Source organism: Capra hircus, chromosome 18 (assembly GCF_001704415.2).
Source record: "Capra hircus breed San Clemente chromosome 18, ASM170441v1, whole genome shotgun sequence".
Classification (NCBI taxonomy): Eukaryota; Metazoa; Chordata; class Mammalia; order Artiodactyla; family Bovidae; genus Capra; species Capra hircus.
Genome location: NC_030825.1, coordinates 40,478,831 through 40,502,547, shown reverse-complemented (window position 1 = coordinate 40,502,547; position 23,717 = coordinate 40,478,831). Strand labels below are relative to the sequence as shown.

At 38.9% G+C, this 23,717-nt stretch overlaps 1 protein-coding gene and 1 pseudogene across 2 annotated transcripts in view; both read right to left on the bottom strand.

The window, feature by feature from the left end:
• The window catches only part of AP1G1 (adaptor related protein complex 1 gamma 1 subunit), an 82,209-nt gene that overhangs the window by 53,659 nt on the left and 4,833 nt on the right, over window positions 1-23,717 (bottom strand). For both annotated transcript variants that reach the window (XM_013971270.2, XM_013971271.2), the window contains exon 2: window positions 1,808-2,011. In XM_013971270.2, coding sequence (XP_013826724.1) covers window positions 1,808-2,008 — 201 coding nt within the window. In that variant the 5' untranslated portion in view covers window positions 2,009-2,011. The remainder of the gene's footprint in view (window positions 1-1,807; window positions 2,012-23,717) is intronic.
• On the bottom strand, window positions 4,189-5,347 carry LOC108637980 (annotated as a pseudogene).

The window sequence follows — 23,717 nt, the reverse complement described above, 5'->3', positions numbered from 1 at the left end:
CATGCAGTCTCAACTGCTGGACCACTAGGGAAGTCCCCAATTATTGCTCTTTTATTAAAGCGCAAACTTTCTCATTTTGAGGCATGACAGCCTTCTCTCATGGCTACCAAATCCTTTCAATATGACCTCTGTAGTTTCTCTTAAAAAAATGCCACCTAGACAGACTCGGAAAACATACTTTTTTAAACATGTCACAGAAATGAATCTGAGACATATACATAAAGTTCCTATACAAAATGAAATATCACCAAAGTCTACCCTATGATTTCAAATTCAAGAGTTTGTCTTTGAAGAACAGCCTTAGGAGTATATAAATCTACTGTTCTCATGATGTTAACAGCAGCACTCTCTGAGTGGAAGGATTAGGAGTCTTTCCTCCACTTGACTATCTAACTTAATGTGTCTACTTAAAATCAACCAACAAGAATACATGAATAGCTATCTGTTTTATACTAATTATGTCACATGCTACATGGATAACCACCTAGATCTATTTCTGATATGGCAAAAGCATATGTTTATTTATAGGTGACAGCTGTTGCTTTTGACTGCCTAGTAGCTGGTCTTTTCCTCAGATATTAATACCTCAATTCTCCTTTGGGGAATTAATGCTCTCCTACTCTTAATCATGAATTTCCTGAGAGGCTAATCTCATTTCCTATCCCAAAATGAGCATAAAAGTCACCCAAGTCAGCCTGGGAAGATTCAATCCCATTACTTTTTTGTTTTAACTCAATGATGAGGGTATATTGTTCCACTGAAGTTAGTGAGCTTAACAGAAAATAAACTGATGGCCATCTTTCCTGACAAATATATCAAAACATTAATAATGTTATTATTGAATAATGCAAATATGGGTGGTATTTTTTCTCTTTGCACCTAGTATTGCACATTCTTTCTTTTAATTTTGCAGTCTTTTCCTTAGAAAGACTACTTAGCACACAATTAAATTTTCAAGTGAAATAAAATGTAATAGCATTCATAAGAATCAAAAAACAACCCATTACACCCTTCTCTGTAACTCAATCTCCCTTACTTACCATGTATAAAAGTAGAAAGAAGAAAGTACTTATCACCAAGAATATCATGCCCAGACTGGCTGTATCAAGCAATATGTGTTTTTTTTTTAAAAAAGAAATATGTGTTTGTGTGTGGGAGTGAAACAAGAGGCAGACCTGCACAGTGGCTATAGCAATCAAGGAATGAGGTTCAGGACAAAATCCTTAAATGCCATTACATCGCATTTATCGAATTTCTTTTACTTAAACACAACTGTCAGCATTGTTGGCAGTGTTATAATATTACTGCACTGAGAAAATAATTTAGAAAACATTTAGTAAACTTTTCTTAAACGTGTACTCATCATAGTCCAGGATGTGTGACAGAACAATCACAATCTACCAGTTAATCCCAGTCAATCTTTAAACTCACTACCACCATCAAAACACACTCTAATCCACATAATTAGAGATTCCCAATGGAAAAGACAACTGATGGCAGTATCATGCCTTCCCAGGTCAGCAGCTTTCTCTCTCAGTTCCATAGTAATAAGACTACTGGGACATCAAAAATATCCTGTCCTCCTTGACAGGAAAGACTAACAGTCCCTGACCTACTGACATTAAAATAAGAATACCCTTGTTAGCCTGGAAGAGAGCATGGCAACCCACTCCAGTAGTCTTGCCTGGAGAATCCCCATGGTCAGAGGAGCCTGGCAGGCTACAGTCCATGGGGTCACAAAGAGCTGGACTGAGTGACTCAGCAGAGCACCGCACCCTTTGCTGGATGCGGTCTCACCCCAGCCTACCTGTCCAAAGTGAGCAGGGTAGCCCAGCATGTGCATATAGAGTAACTTTGCCACATTCCGACACCGGTACGTATTGTCTTCTTCTCTGAAAGATGACCGGATTGCAGCACACTCTTTCTGGATCATTTCTCGTTCTTCGGCTTGGGTTCGAGCTGTCCGGATGGTCCGGATCAGCTCCCGCAATCTGATGGGGGCTGGCATCCTCTGGATATAGAAAGACATTAAATAAAGATGTTCACATTTTTTTCTACCAAAAACATACATACAACTTTCCACATACATTTCTGATTTTTAAGAATTTAAGACTTGTTAAATCCAGTAATACAATGTTCCAGCAAAGCGATTACATACAAACCCCTCAATTCATTAAATTTATGTAAAAACACTAATAAAAATGTTAAGTGGTAACTAAAGCAAAATAAGAAATAAAATACACTAACAATGAAAAGTCTATCACTAATATCAAAATATTTTAGGAACTCAAGTCAAATCTTTACGCAATTCTTAAATTAATGCAAGTACTATGCCTAACCTTAAAGAAGATAGGTATTTTCTGCTCAACTGTCATTAAACTCAACATAGTTCAACAAAGTATGAGATGAATACTGAATATCATAATCAAAGCTCAACTCAACAAAATGAGAGATGAGGAGAAAAGATCAAATATCAAATTTAAACACCTCTCTGAGAAACAATCATCTCAGTATATACTAGGTACTCTTTGAAAATGCGGTGGAAAAAAAACAATAAACCAATCTCAGCAGACAAAACTGTCAACTGGAAAAAATGCACGACCTAAAAGCCAAGAATTACATTTTATTACTGAAGACTGTAGCCCAGAATACAGCCTCTCAGATAAGTCTTTCGAAGAAGTTAGGAAGGAGCCAGGATGCATAGGTTTTGCTGTGAAAAAATAACAAACATGTAGTTGAACACCACAAGATGACTGCTAATCACAAAAATTGACATCTCAAAAGTAATAATTTTAATGCTTTTGTATGTTTGGCAAGATTCAAGAGTCTGGGCTTAATGAAATGATTCCTTTGATATATATCTTAGCTATCCAGGGCCAGTATCCTATTTTCCTCCATTCAGAATTCCCTTCAAGGTGCACCATCAGGGGGCAGCTGCACAGGCTGATGTCTTCACAGTCACAATATTCTGTGTTTACTGAAATGGCAGGCAACATTTTTTTGTCCAGAAGACTACTCGTGTCATGAGAAAAAATAAAAATTAACCCTGCACCCTAACCTTACACAATATAAAAAAATTAACTCAAAATGGGACCCAGAAGGAAATCTTTGCAAACGTGGGTTAAACAATGATTTCATATATAAGAACAAAGCACAAAAGAAAAATTAATAATCTAGATTTCATAAAAATTTTGAACTTTTACCCTTCAAAAGATGTTATTATAAAAATAAGGCAAAACAAAGAAAGAAAGGAGTCCTACCTTACAAAGGACTTATATGAATGGCCAACAAGCATGTGAAAAGATGCAAATGTCATCAGTCAACAGAGAAATGTAAATTAAAACTATTAAGGAGATATCACTCTATACCCTTAGAATGCCTAAAATTTTAGGCAATAATATAGAACAAATGAACTTTCACACATTGCTCACGGGAATGTAAAATAGCTCAAATACTTTAGAAAACAGTTTGGCAATTTCATATAAAGTTAAATATACACTTAGCATATGATTCAGCAAATCCACTCAGTGTTTACCGAGGAGAAATGAAAATATGTGTTCTCACCAACACATGATCAAAAATGTTCAAAGAAGTTTCATTTATAACTGCCCCAAACTGAAAACAACCCAAATGTTCATAAACAGGTAAAGCATGATTGGCATACCCACATAAAAGTATACTTGTCAGAATAAAACAGAACCAATACATAACCCACAAGGGTCTCAAAAACATTCTGCTGAGCAAAAGAAGTAAGACCAAGAGAGCACATATTGTATGATTTCACCTATATGAAACTTTTAAGAAAGACACGTCTCATCTACAATAATGGAAAAGAGATCACTGATTACCTGCGGGGACAGGGACCAGACTGGGCAGCAAGGAAATCTTTTGGGGTGATAGAAATGGATATATACACTTCTGAAATTCACCAAACTGTATACTTAAAATACATTTTATTTTATACATATTATTATATCTCCATGTTAATAAAAATTATAGAATTAGACAATTAGAATCACCTTTAGTACATATTAGCTGTGGAATCCTAAACCAATAATCTTCTATGTTGCTCTAATCTAATAAACTCGTAGGATATCCCACTCCAATCAGTTCACTATGGCATCAATCCTCAAGGTAGGGATGGTACGTTAGGAATTCAAAAAAGTTCCCTAGGTATTGATAAGCTCTGGCATACCGGCCCTCTTAAGACTGTGTGTCCTAAACTATGCAAAGCTACCTGTAAAACACCCTTTTGTCATTTTTTTTTTCTCAATTAAAGATCTGATTTATTCAAGCATCTGAAAACATTCTACAATGAAAACTGTTATCAGATGCTGCCTGTACTGTGCTACAGGCCATGCACATACTGCCATACTGTTTTCAGAAGACTTGAAATGCCCATGATTGGTAGTTTAAAAACTCTACACCTGATGGAGAAGGAAGATAATTTAATGTTTCATCCAGATCCAGAGGTGCAGCAAATTAAAGGACAGCTCCAATCGGCAAACAGATAGATATCTCACAACGGTCTCCAAGAAGAAACAGTTGGCAATAGACAGTTCAAAAGTGCTTCTCCAAAAGGTGGATGGTTCTCTCACGTTTCAGGCTGCAACCCTTGCAGAAGACACTGACACCCAACACACTGACTTTCGGTCCAGGAAACATAGGTCTTCCTGGTTCCACGTGGCTGGGGAGCCCCTACCAATCATGCTTCTGTGCTGTGACTAAGAGGGTCCTCTGGGCTGGGCAGGGAGCAAGTGGGGCCGTGCACCATCAGTCACAGTGGACGGCAGTGTAGAGACGATCCAGAGGACCATGAACAAGCTAAACCATGTCATAAACCCTTCTTCTGTGAGCGCCCATGTGCCGCGATAGTCTTCCTCGTCTATCTGCAGGTAGTTGCTGAAGTAGAGGTACACGACACCCACGTTGATCAGGCAGAACCCAGCTATTCCCAAGAAACCTCGCAATGGGAACACTCCCCAACACTTAGCTGTGGACACCTAAGACCACAGCAATGATCCGTCAGAACCAGTAGATCACATCTAAAAATTCATCCTTGTCTCCCCAGGCCGTGAAGCTCGGCAGCACCTTGCTCCAGACAGAGACTTTGAGGGCCCCATTGGCCTGCTGCGGCTGAGACAGCTCCTCCTTCTGCTGCCCGGGGCTCATCCTCCCAACACGCCGCCCGTGCCGGGCCTGGGGCACCCGGGCCGATCTAAAAGGGATCTGGAGTCACGGGTCACAGAGCAGGGGTTGGCAGTGGAAGCAACAGACCCAGCAGATCAGTTCAGCGGCGCCCCTTCGGCTGCCTGCACTTGGCTAAACCCATTTTGTCACTTTTTAATAGAACTATTTGAGGGTTTAATGTCTGTAGTTTACAAAGCACTTTTATGGTTATTATCTTCATTATTTCATTTGTCCCTTACGTCATTTTAAAATAAGCATGGAAAATCACTATCCTCACTTTGCCTTTGAGGAAACTTGGTCTCAGAGCAACTATTCAACCTGCTTAAGGTCACAAAGCTGGCAAGTGACAGAGCTAGGCACTTGAACCTGGTATTAAGACGCAAAAAGTTCTTCCCAGTACTTCAAAAATAAATATTGTATCTATGTGAAATTATATGATTGCTAGGATTTGTTTTAAAATACTCCCAGGGTGGAGAAGGAAATGGCAACCCACCCCAGTAATCTTGCCTATAGAAGTCCACGGGCAGAAGAGCCTGGCAGGCTGCAGTCCACGGGGCTACACAACTGAACGTGCACGCATGAGGAAAGTGGAAGGAGATGGGGTGACAGCAATAACCAAACAGAACTAAAATAAATAAACAAAATGTTCCTCTCAGGAGGAAAAACATCGAGGAAAGAGGACAGGAGAGGGTAAAAATGAAACAAAATGGGCAGGTGTTGATTACTGATAAAGGTCTATGATGAATACATGATAATACATTATATTATTCTCTATTTTCTTGTGTATTAGAAATTGTTCATCACCAAAAGCTTTTTAAAAATCAAAAAGCTTCAACAAGGCATCTAAATCCTTAAAATTTTCACAATAAAAAAATATTAATAGAGGTCCATTTAAAGAACTACTACTTTCACAATAATCATAAATATCAATGACTTTAGGACAAACCAAAATTTAAAGGTAAGCAAAACCAATGTACTATATACATACTTTCAACACAGTGAAATAAACTAAGAAAAGCATAAAGGTATTACAGCTCTGAAAGATCAAGAACCAAATGTAAAATCAGGTGTTGACCGTCTAAAGCCCAGTAACTGCATTTTCAAAAAGAATCTTATTTACTGTTAACCTTAACTTGGTGTGTGGGGAACAAGAGACATCTAAAATCAATCAAGGGCTTCCCTGGTGGCTCAGTGGTAAAGAATCTGCCTGCCAATGCAGGAGACAGGTTCAACCCCTGATCCAGGAAGATCCTACATGCCGCGGAGCAACTAAGCCCGTGCGCCACAACTATAGAGCCTGTGTTCTCGAGCCCGGGAACTGCAGCTACCGAAGCCCTTGCTCCCTAGAGCCTGTGCACAGCAACAAAAGCAGCGTCTGCAAGAGAAGGCTGTCCACCACAATGAGAGAGGAGCCCCCGTTCTCTGCAACTAGAGAAAAGCCCGTGCAGCAACGAAGACCCAGCAAAGCCAAAGAAAGAAAAAAAGAAAAAAAAAAAAAATTAAAAAAAAGAAATAAAACCACTTTAAAAAAATCGATATCAATGGTAATACTCTGCTAGTAAGTAACTTCTCTCTAGAAGACCTCTACAAAGCAAACAAAGACTATCAGAAAAAGCCTAAATCTAGTCCCAAAATATGGGGGAAATCACAGAAGTTTAAGACAGCTGAGAGAAAAACAAGTTACCTTAAGCAACTTCTCAGCTATCAGCCTCAGAGTCACAGAAATATAGTTCATGCCACTAGCTTTTTTCTTTAGTACTTTTTTTTTTTTGCTGCATCGTGAGGCATATGGAATCTCAGTTCCCCAGCCAGGGATGGTCCCTTGCATTAGAACTGTGGAGTCTTAACCACTGGACCACCAGGGAAGTCTCAATGCCCCTAGCTTTGTAGGAGGAAACGGAGGATTCAGGATGTTAACTATCTCGTACGAGGTCACAGAATTAGTCACTAGCCTTACTCATGTCTCATGATTCCCCCATTCAGCACTCTTCCTCCAATACCAGGCTGCCTCTAGCTTAGAGAAACACAAGATTTTTTTTTCTTTGGGCTGTGACAACTTACTACTACTTGGTTTCTTTCTGTATCACAAGAAAATATCTTAATAGGTGTCAACTGAAAAAACGCACAACCTAAAAAGTTGAGAATTATGTTTTATTCGGGGAATTACCAAAGACCATAGTTCAGGGCTTCCCTGGTGGCTCCGATGGTGAAGAGTCTGCCTGCAGTGCAGGAGACCCAAGTTCAATCCCTGGGTTGGGAAGACGCCCTGGAGAAGGCAATGGCACCCCACTCCAGTACTCTTGCCTGGAAAATCCCACGGACAGAGGAGCCTGGTGGGCTGCAGTCCGTGGGGTCACGAAGAGTCAGACACGACTGAGCGACCTCACTTTCACTTTTCACTTTCATGCACTGGAGAAGGAAATGGCAACCCACTCCAGTGTTCTTGCCTGGAGAATCCCAGGGATGGAGGAGCCTGGTGGGCTGCCATCTGTGGGGTCGCACAGAGTCGGACACGACTGAAGCGACTTAGCAGCAGCATAGCTCAGGGCTTCCCTGGTGGCTCAGATGGTGAAAAGTCTGCCTGCAGTGCAGGAGACCCTGGGTCGGGAAGACCCCTTGGAGAAGGAAATGGCAACCCACTCCAGTATTCTTGCCTCGAAAATCCCAGGGACAGAGAAGCCTGGCAGGCTATAGTCCACAGGGTTGCAAAGAGTGGACATGACTGAGCAACTTCAGTTTCACTAAAGGCCACGGATACAGACAACTCAGAGGGAACCTTCCAAAGAGATAAGGGAGGAGCCAGGACATATGAGTTTTGAACAGCAGGATGGGCAAAAAAACCAAAAACATGTAATCAAACAAATATCACAAGATGACTGCTAATCACAAAAACCAGACATCTCAAGTTAATGATTTTAGTGCTTTTCTGTGTTTGTGAAAATCCCAGACTCTGGGTTTATTGAAGTCAATCCTCTGATCCGCATCTTATCTGCCAGTATTCTCTCTTCTCCATCCTGAATTCCCTTTAGGGTACACCACCAGATGGCTGCAGTAGCAGCAGCGGCTGATGGCTTGATGGCAGGCAACACTTGTTTACTGAAACTTTTTTTTTTGTTTACACAGGCATGTAAAGTAAAAAGTAAAGGATTTAGTATATTTCAGAATATATTCTAAGAACAAAACTAAACAAAAAGTTCTGGTTCCAGTGAAAATGGGAGTAAACAACACTCCATGGAGTCCTGCCTCTCTCCTTCTGAATGCAACTATAAATCCTAGAAAAAACACATGTCACAGCTACCTGAGGACTCTGCAAAGCAAATGACAGTGAGCAGGCTAGAGAAAGCAAGAAGAATTTGAAGCTACATCAAACTGGCAAGAAGCTGTCATTTTCCTCCAGTTGCCCAGCTTGTACCCAAAGGCAGCCCCAAATCTGGAAGTGCTCAGTGGGTACAGAGAAGAAGTTCTAAGAAAAACCCTCTCCTTCTGGTCCAAGGAGCAGGAAAAGAAAGATAAATGACAAAGGAAGAAATTCTGTTTTGTGTCTTCCTTCCCTCTCCCCTGCCCCGGGGTAACACCGCTGGTGGCTGCTGCAAAAAAGCAATGGCAGTACCTCCAGGCAGGCACCTAAAAACTGAAAAAGGGAAACTCCTCTCGACCAGAGGAGCTGAGACCCTGCGAGCATGCAGTAATCTCTCCCTATCCTCTCACTGCTTGATGTGAATTCACCAAGAAAATACAACAATTCCAATTGCAAACATACTTAACAATAGTGTTAAAAAATATATGAGACAAAAACTGACAGATATGAAAGGAAAAATAAACAATTCCTCAATTATAGTCAAGAGACTTCACCATGTTCTCCAAGGATAAAACAAAAAAATTGAATGACATTGTCAACTAACTGGATCTAATGAATATCTACAGAACACCCCAACCAACAACAGAACATACATTCTTCTTAATCACAGAACATTCACCAAGACAGACTGTGTCCTAGACCATTTGGGGGAAAAAGTTAGGGAATTCCATAGTAGTACAATTATTAATACTTGGCGCTTTCACTGTCTGGGGTTCAATTGCTGGTTGGAGAACTGAGATCCCGCAAGCCACACAGCCAAAAAAAAAAAAAGTTAATAAAGTTAAACAAATGGAAATTTTAAAAAAAAGCCTCTGACCATAATGGAATTAAACTAGAAATCAATAACAGAAAGCTAACTGGAAAACTCTCCATCTACCTCGAAATTAAACAATACACTCCCAAATAATCCATGGGTGAAAGAGGAAGTATGAAGGGAAATTAGTAAATATACCAAATTGAACAGAAACATAAACACACACCAAAATCTGAGGCATACACTAAAGCAGTGGTTAATGGGAAATGTATAGCATTAAGGACTTACATGCCAACAATCTAACAACTAAGGTTCTACTTCAAAAAAAACTAGAAGGAATTCCCTGGCAGTCCAGTGGTTAGGACTCCTTACTTTCACTGCTGAGGGCATGGGTTCAATCCCTGGTCAACCCTGGTCAGGTAAGTGAAGTGAAAGTCACTCAGTCGTGTCCAACTCTTTGCAACCCCATGGACTATACAATCCATGGAATTCTCCAGGCCAGAATACTAGGGTGGGTGGCCATTCCCTTCTCTAGGGGCTCTTCCCAACCCAGGGATCAAACCCAGGTCTCCCGCATTGCAGGCAGATTCTTTACCAGCTGAGCCACAAGAGAAGCCCAAGAATACTGGCGTGGGTAGCCCATCCCTTCTCCAGCGGATCTGCCGGACCCAGGAATTGAACCGAGGTCTCTTACATTGCAGGCGGATTCTTTACCTACTGAACTATCAGGGAAGCCCCCCAAAAATGGAACGCTTTATGAATTTGTGTGTCAGGGAGCTAAAAAGTAAATAACCCAAAAGAACTAGAAAAAAGTAAATAAACAATACACAAATCAATGAAATTAAAAACAAAAAAAAAGTCAATGAAGCCAAAAGCTTGTTGTTAGAAATGACCAATGAAACTGATAAACCTCTGGCCAGACAATAAGAGAAACAATACAAATTACCGATACTAGGAATGAAAGGAGATATTACGACAAACGTTAAAAGGATAATTAGGTATTAGTACGAACAACTTAATGCACATCACAACTGAACATGCACATGCAAAAAGAGAAGGAAAAAAAAACTGAACTTTGACCTAACTCTCACACCTTATTAACTCAAAATGGATCCTAGATCTAAATATAAAACATACAACTATAAAACTTTTAGAGGACATAGGCGTAAACCTTCATGACCTAGGGTTAGGCAGAGTTCTTGGCTGTTATACCAAAAGCACAATCCATAAAAGAAAAAAAATGATAAAATTGGATTTTATAAAAAATACAAACTTTTACACTATGAAAAACACTGTTAAGAGAATGAAAAGACAAGTTACCGACTGGGATATTTGCAAATCACGTATCAACAAGGGACGTGTCTTTATCTAGAACACAGACACAATTCTCGAAACAGTTAAACTAACTGAATTTTTTAAAACAGGCAAAAAACTAAAATAAATACTTAACCGAAAAGCTATAAGAATAGTAAATAAGCTTATTTAAAAGATGCTCAACTACATTAAGCATTAGAAAAATACCAATTAAAACCACAAGATAACTTTCTTGCCTGGGAAATCCCACAGACAGATGAGCCTGGCAGGCTACAGCCCATGGGGTCACAAGAGTCGAACACGACTTAAAGATTTAACAGCAACAAAATACACCTATTGAAATGGCTAAAACACCAAGTGCTGGAGAGGATGCAAAGCAAATGGAACTCTCTTTCACACATTGCTGGAAGGCAAGCAAAATGGCACTGCCACTCTGGAAAACAGCTTGACAGTTTCGTATAAACTTACAACATATACTTACCATATGACCCAGCAACTCTACATCCAGAAATTTATCGTAGAAAAACAGGGCTTATGAGGGACAGGGAACTAATAGGGGCTCTATTGAGCTAACCTCCATAGAGGTATCAAGCCGTCTAGAAAGGAGATCCTGAGTGCCAGGTTGAAAGGGAGTGCTTTTCAAACCCAGGCAGTTCAGAAAGGGTGCCTATCAAGCTATAGCCATTTTGGACTTCTAAACAAGTGAACTGAGACTAAAAGAGAGGGTAATGCTTTAAATACGTGGAGAAGGACAAGGACAAATCTTTGAGAACTTGTATTTCTCTTTATTTCTACCTTAGATATGCAAGAAGGTCTATTCTAAATATTCCAGCCATTTCAAATCCTACAAAAGAGAAAAATAAAATGTCATGTCTAGTGTTTTGGCCAAAGCACCCAAAGGAGGGAGTCACACCACAGGAACTATGCACTGGAAGCAACAGTAATTAAAGTCAAAGAATTACAAGTGAAGGAAAAATTATTGCAAGAGAACTGGGCCCAGTAAGCTAGCCTCTCCTCTCGCCTGCTCCCCAAGTCTTCTTACATTAATAAACCTTAGTGACTATGGTTTTATATTTTGAATAAGAAATTTCTTAAATCGTTCAAACAAAAACTCTTAACATGTTGAATATCCCTCAGACACAGTTTCTATAAAGAAAAGAACATATTTAAAAGAAATGTTAGGGACAAAACAGTGAAAAGAAGATCCTAGTACTTAACCACCCTTGTTGGCCCAACTACCTACAGCAAGCCACTTGGCTTCTCTAAGCCTCTCTTCCAGCAGTAAAATAAGGGTATTGAATAAATATGAATACTGAAAACTGAAAAATTAAAATAAAAAATAAAGAGTACTGAATCAGCTTTAAAAATCTATGAGAACAAATACTTAATGATGACACTATGTATCATTCTATTTTCAGTCTGTCAATTTTAAAAGCATCATTCTGTACAAATCAAAGGTAGCCTCAACTGACTGCTTGTACAGTCAGGCAATTCTGTACAAGGAAAAACTAAGTTAAGCCAAACTTTAATAATGAGAAAAATATTATATACTATATTAACACTAAGTTTGAGAATTCTGAACTGAGAAAGCAGCAAGATCAAGGTCTTAAAACAGAAAATGAACAACAACAAAAGCTGAATAGCTGAAGGCCCGTTTATAAAACAGAGAATACAATATCATAAACAACATCAACACATCGACATAAGCATCATTTAAATCCATTTCAAAATGGAAAGGGAAAACGTAAAAAATACAGAATCAGAAGTTAGCTTGATGTACCTCTTCTTTTTCCTCCTTGTTCAATTCACTTAGTCACACTACCCCAGAGATGACCTAAGTAACAGGGAAACATGTTATACCAGTAAGTGCCAATCACTCATTCAACAAATATTTGCTGAGCCTTTGCTATGCCAGGCATTGTAATAGGATTGGCAAGGACATAGCCTCTATCCTTAAGATCTCAAAGTCTACTGAAGAAAACAGATTTTTAAATTCCAGCCACATAATAAAAGGCAAAAATTGCTAATCAATGACAGAACACTGTATTTATGATAAGCCAAATATTGTCATGGCCAAACTAACTCAACATATTTAGACATTTTTCTCTTTTGTGAGCGATTTCTGGATCAAACAAACCCTAAATCCCACACATATATAGAAAGATATTTGTAGCACAGTCGTTTATCCACTCAGTCGTCTCCGACTCATTTGCAACCCCATGGACTGTAGTCTGGCAGACTCCTTTGTCCATGGAATTTTCCAGGCAAGAATACTGAAGTGAGTTACATTTCCTGCTCCAGGGGATCTTCCTGATTCAGGGATCAAACCCTCATCTCCTGCATCTCCTGCACTGACAGGTAGATTTCTCAACACTAAGCCACCTGGGAAGCCCCTATGGAGCACAGTACCAGTACTCATTCAAAACCTTTAGGGGAGAACTGAAAATTTTCTGGATTTTAGAAAGGTAATATAGTACCTACACAATACGTCTTAATTTGCCCATTAGGTCTGGAGCATCTGTTCTATTATCTAACAATATTTCTGCAGTATCACATAAGAATATTCATACCAAGGAGAGAAATAAATACTACAAACAGCCTTGCATCTGGTCAGATCAAACTTTAACATCAAAAGAATTATGAAGAACATCTTTGGCAATTTCAGAACTATAAGAGATGATATACCCTTATTCAATGCCCCTATCACTGTTTAAAACAATGTAAAATTACCTAGGTTTATACGCCAGCTCCACAACTTATTAGCTGTGTCCTTGTGTAAATGTCTTAACCTCTCAGAATTCAGTTTCCTCGTCTATAAAACGGGGAGAGTATCTACCTCAATGGATTGTTACAAGAAACAAACCAGAATACACATAAAAGTCTTAGCAAAGTGTCTAGCTCATAGTAATCACTAAAGGAATGTTGACTACATGAACAAATCATCCCTGAATAAAATAATCGAGTAAAAACAAGTCGCAGAAAGTCACACAGCATTAATATTTATAAAAGTTTAAAAGACATGAAAGTATGCACTCTTTAGATCTACTACAAAAATGCAGTAGGAGTATATGTGTAACTGGGGACTGCCCTGGGGGTCCAGTGGCTAAGACTCTGTGCTCCCATTGCAGGGGCCTGGGTTCAATCCCTGGTCAGGGAACCAGATCCTACATCCTACAACCAAGACCTGGGGCAGCCAAATAAATAAATATTAAAAAAAAGAAGAAGAAGAAAAGAGTACATGTATAGCTGAATCACTCTGCTGTACACCTAACACATACCTCAACTGTGAAAATGCAGTAAAAGAATAAGAATGTGTACGCGAAAGACAATCATCTGGGAAAGAGGGGAACCTGACTGGGGTAGTATTATTACACAGGAAGCTTCAGCTACACTGGTATTTTACTTCTTGGACTAGGCAGTAGGTAAATGAATGTTTATTATTATTTTCCATGGGCTTCCCTGGTGGCTCAGAGGTTAAAGCATCTGCCTGGAATGCGGGAGACCCAGGTTCGATCCCTGGGTTGGGAAGATCCCCTGGAGAAGGAAATGGCACCCCACTCCAGTACTCTTGCCTGGAGAATCCCATGGAGGGAGGAGCCTGGTAGGCTACAGTGCATGGGGTTGCAAAGAGTCGGACACGACAGAGCAACTTCACTTTCACGTGCTTTATATCTGAAATATTTCTAAAAATTAGATCCAAATACATCCATGTATTAGATATATGTAATGAATGCTGTAGACCACATTACCTACTTTAATTACAATGTAGAAGATTTCCTTATTTTTTCAAAGTGTTTACTTGCTTTTCAAAATACTCAAAACCCTCAACATATAACAACTTAAACATCTATCATAAAAAACAATAACTCTATCCTTTAAAATAAAAACTTGGTAAAAATATAATGTATAGTAATGACTCAGCTATACAGTAGAGAACACAGATGAGAATCCAAAACACATTTTTATAATCTCATGCAGCCAACAGAGAGATTCACATCAACACATATCGACCCAGAACATCTCCTTTATTTACAGGTTCTTATTCAGCTTTTTCCAGAACAGAACAAATTAGAAAACTGGAGGAAAAACTGAAGAGAGTGGGAGCCAGGAGAAAGTTGTTTTGGGAAAGGACACCGATGATAGTTAAAATGTCACCTAACAGCCAGGGGAAAAAAGAACAAAAACGGGTGCAAAACAAACAAACAAAACTTATATCTAACAGAAGCAAGCATTCAAAAGCATAAGAGCAAGATTCATAAATTCTGGAGATCTGCTGTAACAATACTGTGCCTATACAATATTATATCGTGCAACTGAAAATTTGTCAAGAGGACAGCTCTTGCTGTATTCTAAAAAACACACACAAATATTCTAAAAATTTCACAATCTAAAAAACAGCTTGTGCCCTTTACCGATTTCTCTTATTAAAAATTATAGATGATTAATCAAAAAGGAAAAGACCAAATCACTGATAAATCTCTACCTTTGACTTCCACAATAATTACCTTGATTTACAGCTTTTTAAAAAAAATCCCAAATTAAAGCATTTATCTTATACACACTTAAGACACACACAGAGCATAGCAGTCTGAGGATACTTAGTGTGTTAGTAAAAAGTCTTCAACTCTCCCTGAAGTCCTAAGAATATTAACAAGTTAAAAACAGTACCATATTCAGGTTTTTAAAATAAGACCTTGGCTCATCAAGGAATCGCTCATAAAGAACATTTAACATTTAAAGCAGTAGAAAAAAACTGAATATAAAGTTATATCCTAACTCATCAAATTATATACATTGTTGTTTAGTCACTAAATTGTGCCCAACTCTTCACAACCCCATGGACTGTGATCTGCCAGGCTCCTCTGTCCATGTGATTTCCCAGACAAGAAAACTGGAGTGGGTTGCCATTTCCTTCTCCAGGGGATCTTCCCAATCCAGGGATCGAACCCAACTCTCCTGCACTAGCAGGTGGATTTTTTACCACTGAGCCACAAGGGAAGCCCAAGTTATACATTAAATATGTACAATTTTGTGTGTATCTCATAAAGCTGCTCTAAAAACTAAAGGTAACAGTTACATGAAAATAAAACAGTATCTATGGAATAACCAATTTCTGAAAGTTATATAGTTCAAATACTGTCCACTCTCATTCGTTTAACTTCCTGATCCATCAAAGACTGAGAAAGATATATTTAAGTCTGTTACCATGATTATGTTTTTGTCAATTTCTCTTTGTATGTCTAGCACATTTAGTATTTCAATGGTTTCAGTCAATGCCTAAACATCCACATGTGTTATATGTACATGGTTATACATGTTTTCAAAATAAAATGTCCCTCTTTGTCATGTTTTTAAAAACTAAAAGTAAAAAGTAAAACACTTATTAGGACAAGGATGAAAAGCAAACACAAAAAAATTAAGTCTGATTTATTAAGGAACAGGACCTGTGGATAAATGTATTCTATTTAATTAATGGTTATTTGATAAATAAGGATGAAAACAGAAAAAAAAGGAAGTATGAAATTCACTTTGGAAAAATCTCTATCCAAAATGGTAAAACAAAATTGGGTTTTGAAGCTTAAAACTAAATTAGTATTATTTTACATATCAAAGTAATCAAAACTATAAATGCTTCATATAGAAAAGAAAAATTTTAAATAGTTAGAAGAGACCAGGGGAAAAAAAGACTGCAAATGTTCCAATTCACCTAAATCTTACCCCTGAAATGGAGAAAATACTTTCCAAAATTTCCACAAAACCCTTTGTGGGATAAAACCATCAATACCATCTCCAAGCCATGATCACCTCTTTTTTTTCTCTGAAATACCTTTTTTTCCCACTCACATATAAGCTCCCTAAAGCCTGATTCTTCATGATTTTATTAATCCTTATATTCCCCTTGCCTTGAAGAGTAGGAACTGAATAAATACTGCATTTATTGAATTCTAAAGAGTAGAAGACCCTTATTTAAAGAAAATGTACTTGTCCTTTCCAGAGAATACAACATAAAGTGCACTGGATACACACTAACAGCTATAGAAAAGGCATCAGGTCTTAACCCAGTCCTCTATTCTATCTACTTGGTTAACTCTCTTCCCACTTCTGACCTCACACTCCCTGGCTGTGAGCGCTGAGCTGACAGCCAACAGTCAAATACATAACGGGTGGGACTCCCACTGCTATCTGATCCTGCTTCCTCTAAACTTAAAGGTATCTGAGCTCTAAATCTAAAAAGAAACCCCAAATTAAAAGTGATTTTTCAATATGAAAATTATCTCCTTTTCTAGCCACCCACTATACTTGAAATCTTTCTTGATAAACAGTAAGAAAAGAAATTAAGATTTCTGTTAACTTTACCACCAATCACAGACTTGTAAGTATGGCTGAGAGTGCTCAAGGGACCCAAATTAACACTGGGCAAAACCCTCCAAAAGAGTTGCCTTGCTTTCTCTCTCACACTCTCCATATGACCTATACTTTCAAATTACACTCCACACAAAACCCTTATTTCAGATTTTTATCTCATATGTATATTTGAATTGCTTTAGTATATTTAAAACTTGCAAAACTACCATGACCAAAATAGTAAGAAAGCTTAATAGTAAGAAACTTAAACCAAACTAATCAACAGTATTATGCTTCAATCAGACTTTTACTTTACAATTTATCTTACAGACACTGCTGCTGCTAAGCTGCTTCAGTCATTTCCGACTGTGAGACCCCATAGACAGCAGCCCACCAGGTTCCCCCGTCCCTGGGATTCTCCAGGCAAGAACACTGGAGTGGGTTGCCATTTCCTTCTCAAGTGCACGAAAGTGAAAAAGTGAAAGTGAAGTCACGCAGTCGTGTCCAACTCTACGCGACCCCATGGACTGTAGCCTACCAGGCTCCTCCGCCCATGGGACTTTCCAGGCAAGAGTACTGGAGTGGGATGCCATTTCCCTCTCGAATACAGACACTATCTGTCATTAATCTGACTTAGCTGCGCTCTCTCACTGTCTGTGTCTTTGTGGTTTTCTTTCTTTGGGATAAAGTGGGCAGGGAGGGGAAAGCAGCACACATCTCTTTCTCCTGTATGAAGAAATGTGTTCATAGAAAGGAGCTGTTCTACAGAGTGAAGAAAAAGGGGTGGCCAGTGTTAATACACCACTGTTTGAATAGAAGAGATTAAATCTGGGGATAAGTATTTTGGTCTCTGGAGAGCAAAACACCCTTGCCGGACAGGGACAGTTCTTTCAAGTTTGGCCTTGGCCTAGAATGATAAAACACTCAAGCCCATCCAACTTTATAGGATCTGGTTTCAGGCTCACAATGCAACTTTCTGATTATTAATCACCTTCTGAAGCACCGTGCCTCCCAAACACCTCCATACAAGGAACAGAGGACCCCACAAAGTAGATACAGGTAATTCAATAGAAAAGTGTAACCCCTTATGAATTACAACACTGTTATCCTAACTTACACATCAGTGAGTCTGATCAGGATGAATCATTCCTAGGTGAAATACTAAAACGGAATTTCTAGATCTTCAAGTGGAAGGCTGTGAAATGTGTGACCACATTAGGATATTACCATACCCTGTCTAAGCAGTCACCTGGTATCCCTCTATGAGATCTTAAGCTCAACTGTCCCTCAACTGTGTTATAAGAATCTTCTTTTAGGCTTAATTATCCATAAGCAGAACTCACCAAACCTGAGATTTTAAAATTAGATATATATAAATGTAAATATGCCTATTGAACAATTTAGTCACCCTAATTCATATGAAAAGTAATAAAGCCCAAATAAACAATGACAGATGAACATGATCAATTTGACACAAATAAAATAAAAAGCAAATTTTCACTCTCTTAACCCTAATATTAGCAAAGATATACCATAGAGGCCTCAATTATCAAAAACGGTCACAAAATGCTTCAAATAAAATCTTAATTTTTTTAAAGATAAGCTTTGGACATGGAACAACAGACTGGTTCCAAACAGGAAAAGGAGTACATCAAGGCTGTATACTGTCACCCTGCTTATTTAGCTTATATGCAGAGTACATAATGAGAAACGCTGGGCTGGAAGAAGCACAAGCTGGAATCAAGGTTGCCGGGAGAAATATCAATAACCTCAGATATGCAGATGACACCACCCTTATGGCAGATAGTGAAGAGGAACTAAAAAGCTTCTTGATGAAAGTGAAAGAGGAGAGTGAAAAGGTTGGCTTAAAGCTCAACATCCAGAAAACGAAGATCATGGCATCTGGTCCCATCACTTCATGGGAAATAGATGGGGAAATAGTGGAAACAGTGTTAGACTTTATTTTGGGGGGCTCCAAAATCTCTGCAGATGGTGACTGCAGCCATGAAATTAAAAGACACTTACTCCTTGGAAAGAAAGTTATGACCAACCTAGATAGCATATTCAAAAGCAGAGACATGACTTTGCCAACAAAGGTCCGTCTAGTCAAGGCTATGGTTTTTCCAGTGGTCATGTATGGATGTGAGAGTTGGACTGTGAAGAAAGCTGAGCGACAAAGAATTGATGCTTTTGAACTGCGGTGTTGGAAAAGACTCATGAGAGTCCCTTGGACTGCAAGGAGATCCAACCAGTCCATTCTAAAGGAGATCAGTCCTGGGTGTTCTTTGGAAGGAATGATCCTAAAGCTGAAACTCCAGTACTTTGGCCACCTCATGCGAAGAGTTGACTCACTGGAAAAGACTCTGATGCTGGGAGGGATTGGAGGCAGGAGGAAAAGGGGATGACAGAGGATGAGATGGCTGGATGGCATCATCAACTCGATGGACGTGAGTTTGAGTGAACTCAGGGAGTTGGTGATGGACAGGGAGGCCTGGCGTGCTGCGATTCATGGGGTTGCAAAGAGTTGGACACGACTGAGCAACTGAACTGAACTGAACTGAAAGGTTAAGATGTACTCTCATGTGAAATGCTGGGCTGGATGAAGCACAAGCTGGAATCAAGATTGCTGGGAGAAATATCAATAACCTCAGATACACAGATGACACCACCCTTATGGCAGAAAGCAAAGAGGAACTAAAGAGCCTCTTGATGAAAGTGAAAGAGGAGAGTGAAAAAGTTGGCTTAAAGCTCAGCATTCAGAAAACGAAGATCATGGCATCCGGTCCCATCACTTCATGGGAAATAGATGAGGAAACAGTGGAAACAGTGACAGACTTTATTTGGGGGGGCTCCAAAATCACTGCAGATGGTGACTGCAGCCATGAAGTTAAAAGACGCTTACTCCTTGGAAGGAAAGTTATGACCAACCTAGACAACATATTAAAAAGCAGAGACATTACTTTGCCAACAAAGGTCTGTCTAGTCAAAGCTATGGTTTTGCCAGTAGTCATGTATGGGTGTGAGAGTTGCACTGTAAAGAAAGCTGAGCACCAAAGAACTGATGCTCTTGAATTGTGGTGTTGGAGAAGACTCTTGAGAGTCTCTTGGACTGCAAGAAGACTCAACCAGTCCATCTCAAAGGAAATCAGTCCTGAATATTCATTGGAAGGACTGATACTGAAGCTGAAACTCCAATACTTTAGCCACCTGATGCAAAGAACTGACTCCCTGGAAAAGATCCTGATGATGGGAAAGACTGAAGGCAAGAGGAGAAGGGGACAACAGAGGATGAGATGGTTGGATGGCATCACCGACTTGATGGACACAAGTTTGAGCAAGCTCTGGGAATTGGCAATGGACAGGGAGGCCTGGCGTGCTACAGTCCATGGGGTCGCAAAGAGTGAGACACGACTGAGTGACTGAACTGAATTGAACTGAAAGGGTAAGATAAATCTTAAGGGAGATATCTGTACCTCATGTGAATATAGGTGCTTTAACTTCCACATATTTTGATAGCTTTCATATAATGAACATGCATAATTTGAGAATTCTTGCTTTAAAGATTCAAATTAACAAAAACCGCAAGAATGGATAAATAAAGCAAAACTGCAGACTTTCAAAATAAAGAGATGGCACTCATCCTAAAAGGACAGAGTCACAGTTATCTATGGGCACTTTTCTACAGATGACTTTATAAAATATGAGAAAGTAACTTAATACTAAGACAACAAATTTTCCCTAGCATATTCTTCACGAATCCAAGTTCTGTTCATTTGAGATAGCCAAGAAGTGGGTGGGGAGGAGAAGCACTGGTCTATAGGAAATGAAAGATTCATTTTTAACCTATGTTTGACATTAGTTAGAAATGGCGGGGGGGGGGGGGGGGGTGCGGGGGGCAGGGTTGAAGTCCCACTGATAACAGAGTCAAAAACTGTAAAATATCTAGGAATAAATTTAGCAAGAAAGGTACATGAACTAGATGAAGACAACTATTAAATCTATGAAATCTTTACTGAAGAAACTAAAATAAGACCTCAATAAATGGAAACATAGTAATATGGAAAAGTTATCATTTTAAAATGTCAGGCCTTCCAAAATTAATACATGAATATAGTGCAATTTGAAACACTGACTTGGCTTTTTTGAGGCTTTCTGAACTCAACAGAATTATATTCAACCAACACAGATAAGAATAAATATGAATAGTCAAAAAAACTGAAAAGTACAGTGACAGGAGCTCTTCTTAACAGAGCGTAACTTTCTATATAAAGCTATGATATTCAAAGCAGTAAAATAATGGTACAGGAAGAGTCAAACAGCACATCCAGAAATAGAGCAGACATATATGGGAACTTAACAGATGATAAGGCAGCACTTAATTCATTGAAGAAAAGATGGTTTATTTAGTCTGGACACAGCTGGCTCTCTATACAAAAGAAAATCATATAAGACCCCTTACTTTATGTCAGATAAAATTTAACTCTAGATTAATAGGTTCATGTGTTATACAACAAAGAATTAATATACCATAAGATGTTCCTGCAAGATAGGAGAAAAAGAAAAATGAAGCAAGGGCATGAACAGGCAATTCACAGTAAAGGAAATCCAAAAGACCACAAAACATATTAAAAGAGACTAGCTTCAGCAGTAATCAAGGAAATTAAAATTAAGACCAAAGTGAGAAAACATTTAGCAACTAGCAGACCAGCAAAAATAAAATTAAGTAATGTCACCTAAAGATGTGACATTATGGAGAACCCACTGCTGGTGGAGATGAAATTACGACAACCTACTAAAAGAGTAATCTGGCAACAGTAACGCTGAAAATATAACTCCTTTAACTCAGAAATCCCACCCAAGAGATTCGACTGTAGAAATAAGAGCATCAGCAAATACAGAGACGTGTCAAAGGATGTCTCGTGCACTACTGTTTGTAGTGCAAAAATCTAGAAACAGCCTAAATGTACACAAGAAAATGACTGAGAAAACTATGTAGAGTACACCCACACTGTGAGACATAATCAGGTTTCCTTTTTTTAACTGGAAGATAATCGCAATGCCATGTTGGTTTCTGCTGTAAAACAACATGAATCAACTGTAAGTGTACATGTATCTCCTCCCTCTTGAGCCTCCCTTCCACCCTTCCATCCCACCCCTCTAAAAACAAGGTAGCATTATACTTACTGACCCTGATGTGTTGAGAAAAGTTTCAGTTACAGAGTAACATAAAAAGTATGATCTCCCCTTTGCAAAAGCAAAGCACCCCATGTATGTACACTGATGTATATACAGTACTGAACCAAGCAGGGAGAGGTACTGAAGTATACTCAAAACCGGTAAAACAGTTGGGGAGTAGTAACAAAGCGGTTGGGGAAATGAACAGTTCTTTTTTTAAGAAGTGTGTCTTTAGTTTTTTTTTAATTTATTACAGTGGACATCTATTGTTTTGTAAATATATTATGAACTTTTTAAAAACGCCTCAGCACTGTTAAAGTAGAGTCTTCAAAAACAGTAGGAAAGTCAATAACAAATCACTAAACTATCAACATATTCCCATTTTGAGGAAAAAGACTGAAGTTCTCAGCTTACTATTAGTCCCCTGAGCATAATGAATTACATAACAGGTATTCAAAAGAAAGAAAAAAGATGGCAGGCAGAGCAAATTTCTTTGCTGTCACTTGAAACTTTGGCATAACAAAGGGTCTGAGTAAATAACAAGTAGAAAAGGAAAATATCCATTTTGGAATTAAATATCTAAATAATATTTCCAAAGACACACAGATAAGGTTTTATATATGTTCTAAATCTGAAAATAAATTTCAATAACATCAACTCTATCAGTCACAAGTAAATGACCTGCAGTAAACTCCTATGAGCTTCCCATGTGGCTCAGTGGATAAAGAATCTGCCTGCTACAGAGGAGACACAAGAGACTTGAGTCTGACCCCTGGGTCGGGAAGATCCCCTGAAGGAAGGGCATGGCAACCCACTCCAGTATTCTTGCCTGGAGAATCCCAAGGACAGAGGAGCCTGGCAGGCTGCAGTCCACGGGGTCACAGAGTCGGACTCGGCTGAAGGGACTCTGCATGCACACATGTGCTATGTATTAGGGATGCCATAAATTAGATAGTTCTGTCCTTTGAAGATCAGAACAAGTAAACAATTCCACAAACATTAAAAAAAAAAAAAAAAAAAAAAACAACTACTACAATCCTTTGCCTGGGGTAGAGAGGAAGAAAGAATAGATTCACTAGTTGGAAGGGAGAAAGAAAAGCATTCCAGGTATAAGCAGAACAGGTATAATGAATGAAAGAACACTGAAGTATTCAAGGAACAACAAAAGTTCAGTGTGCGTAAATAAAAGAACACAACCAAACGATGGTAGAGTCAAATTATAAGCAACTTCCTCATTCTACTTTCTTAAATAATGAATGCCATTTATTAAACTTTCACCATGTAAAGCTTCTAAAGAAAATACGGTGCCCATGCCTTCACTGACAGAAATACACATTTTTAAAAGTCACATACATTGATTGAATACTAACAAACAGAAAGGAGTCCCAGGTGGCTCACTGGTAAAGAACCCACCTGCCAACAGAGAAGACAAAACAGACACAAGTTCAATCCCTTCATCAGGAAGATTCCCTGGAGTAGGAAATGGCAGCTCACTCCAGTATTCTTGCCTGGAAAATTAATTCCATGGACAGAGGAGCCTGACAGGTTTCAGTCCATGGTGTGGCAAAGAGTCACAACTGA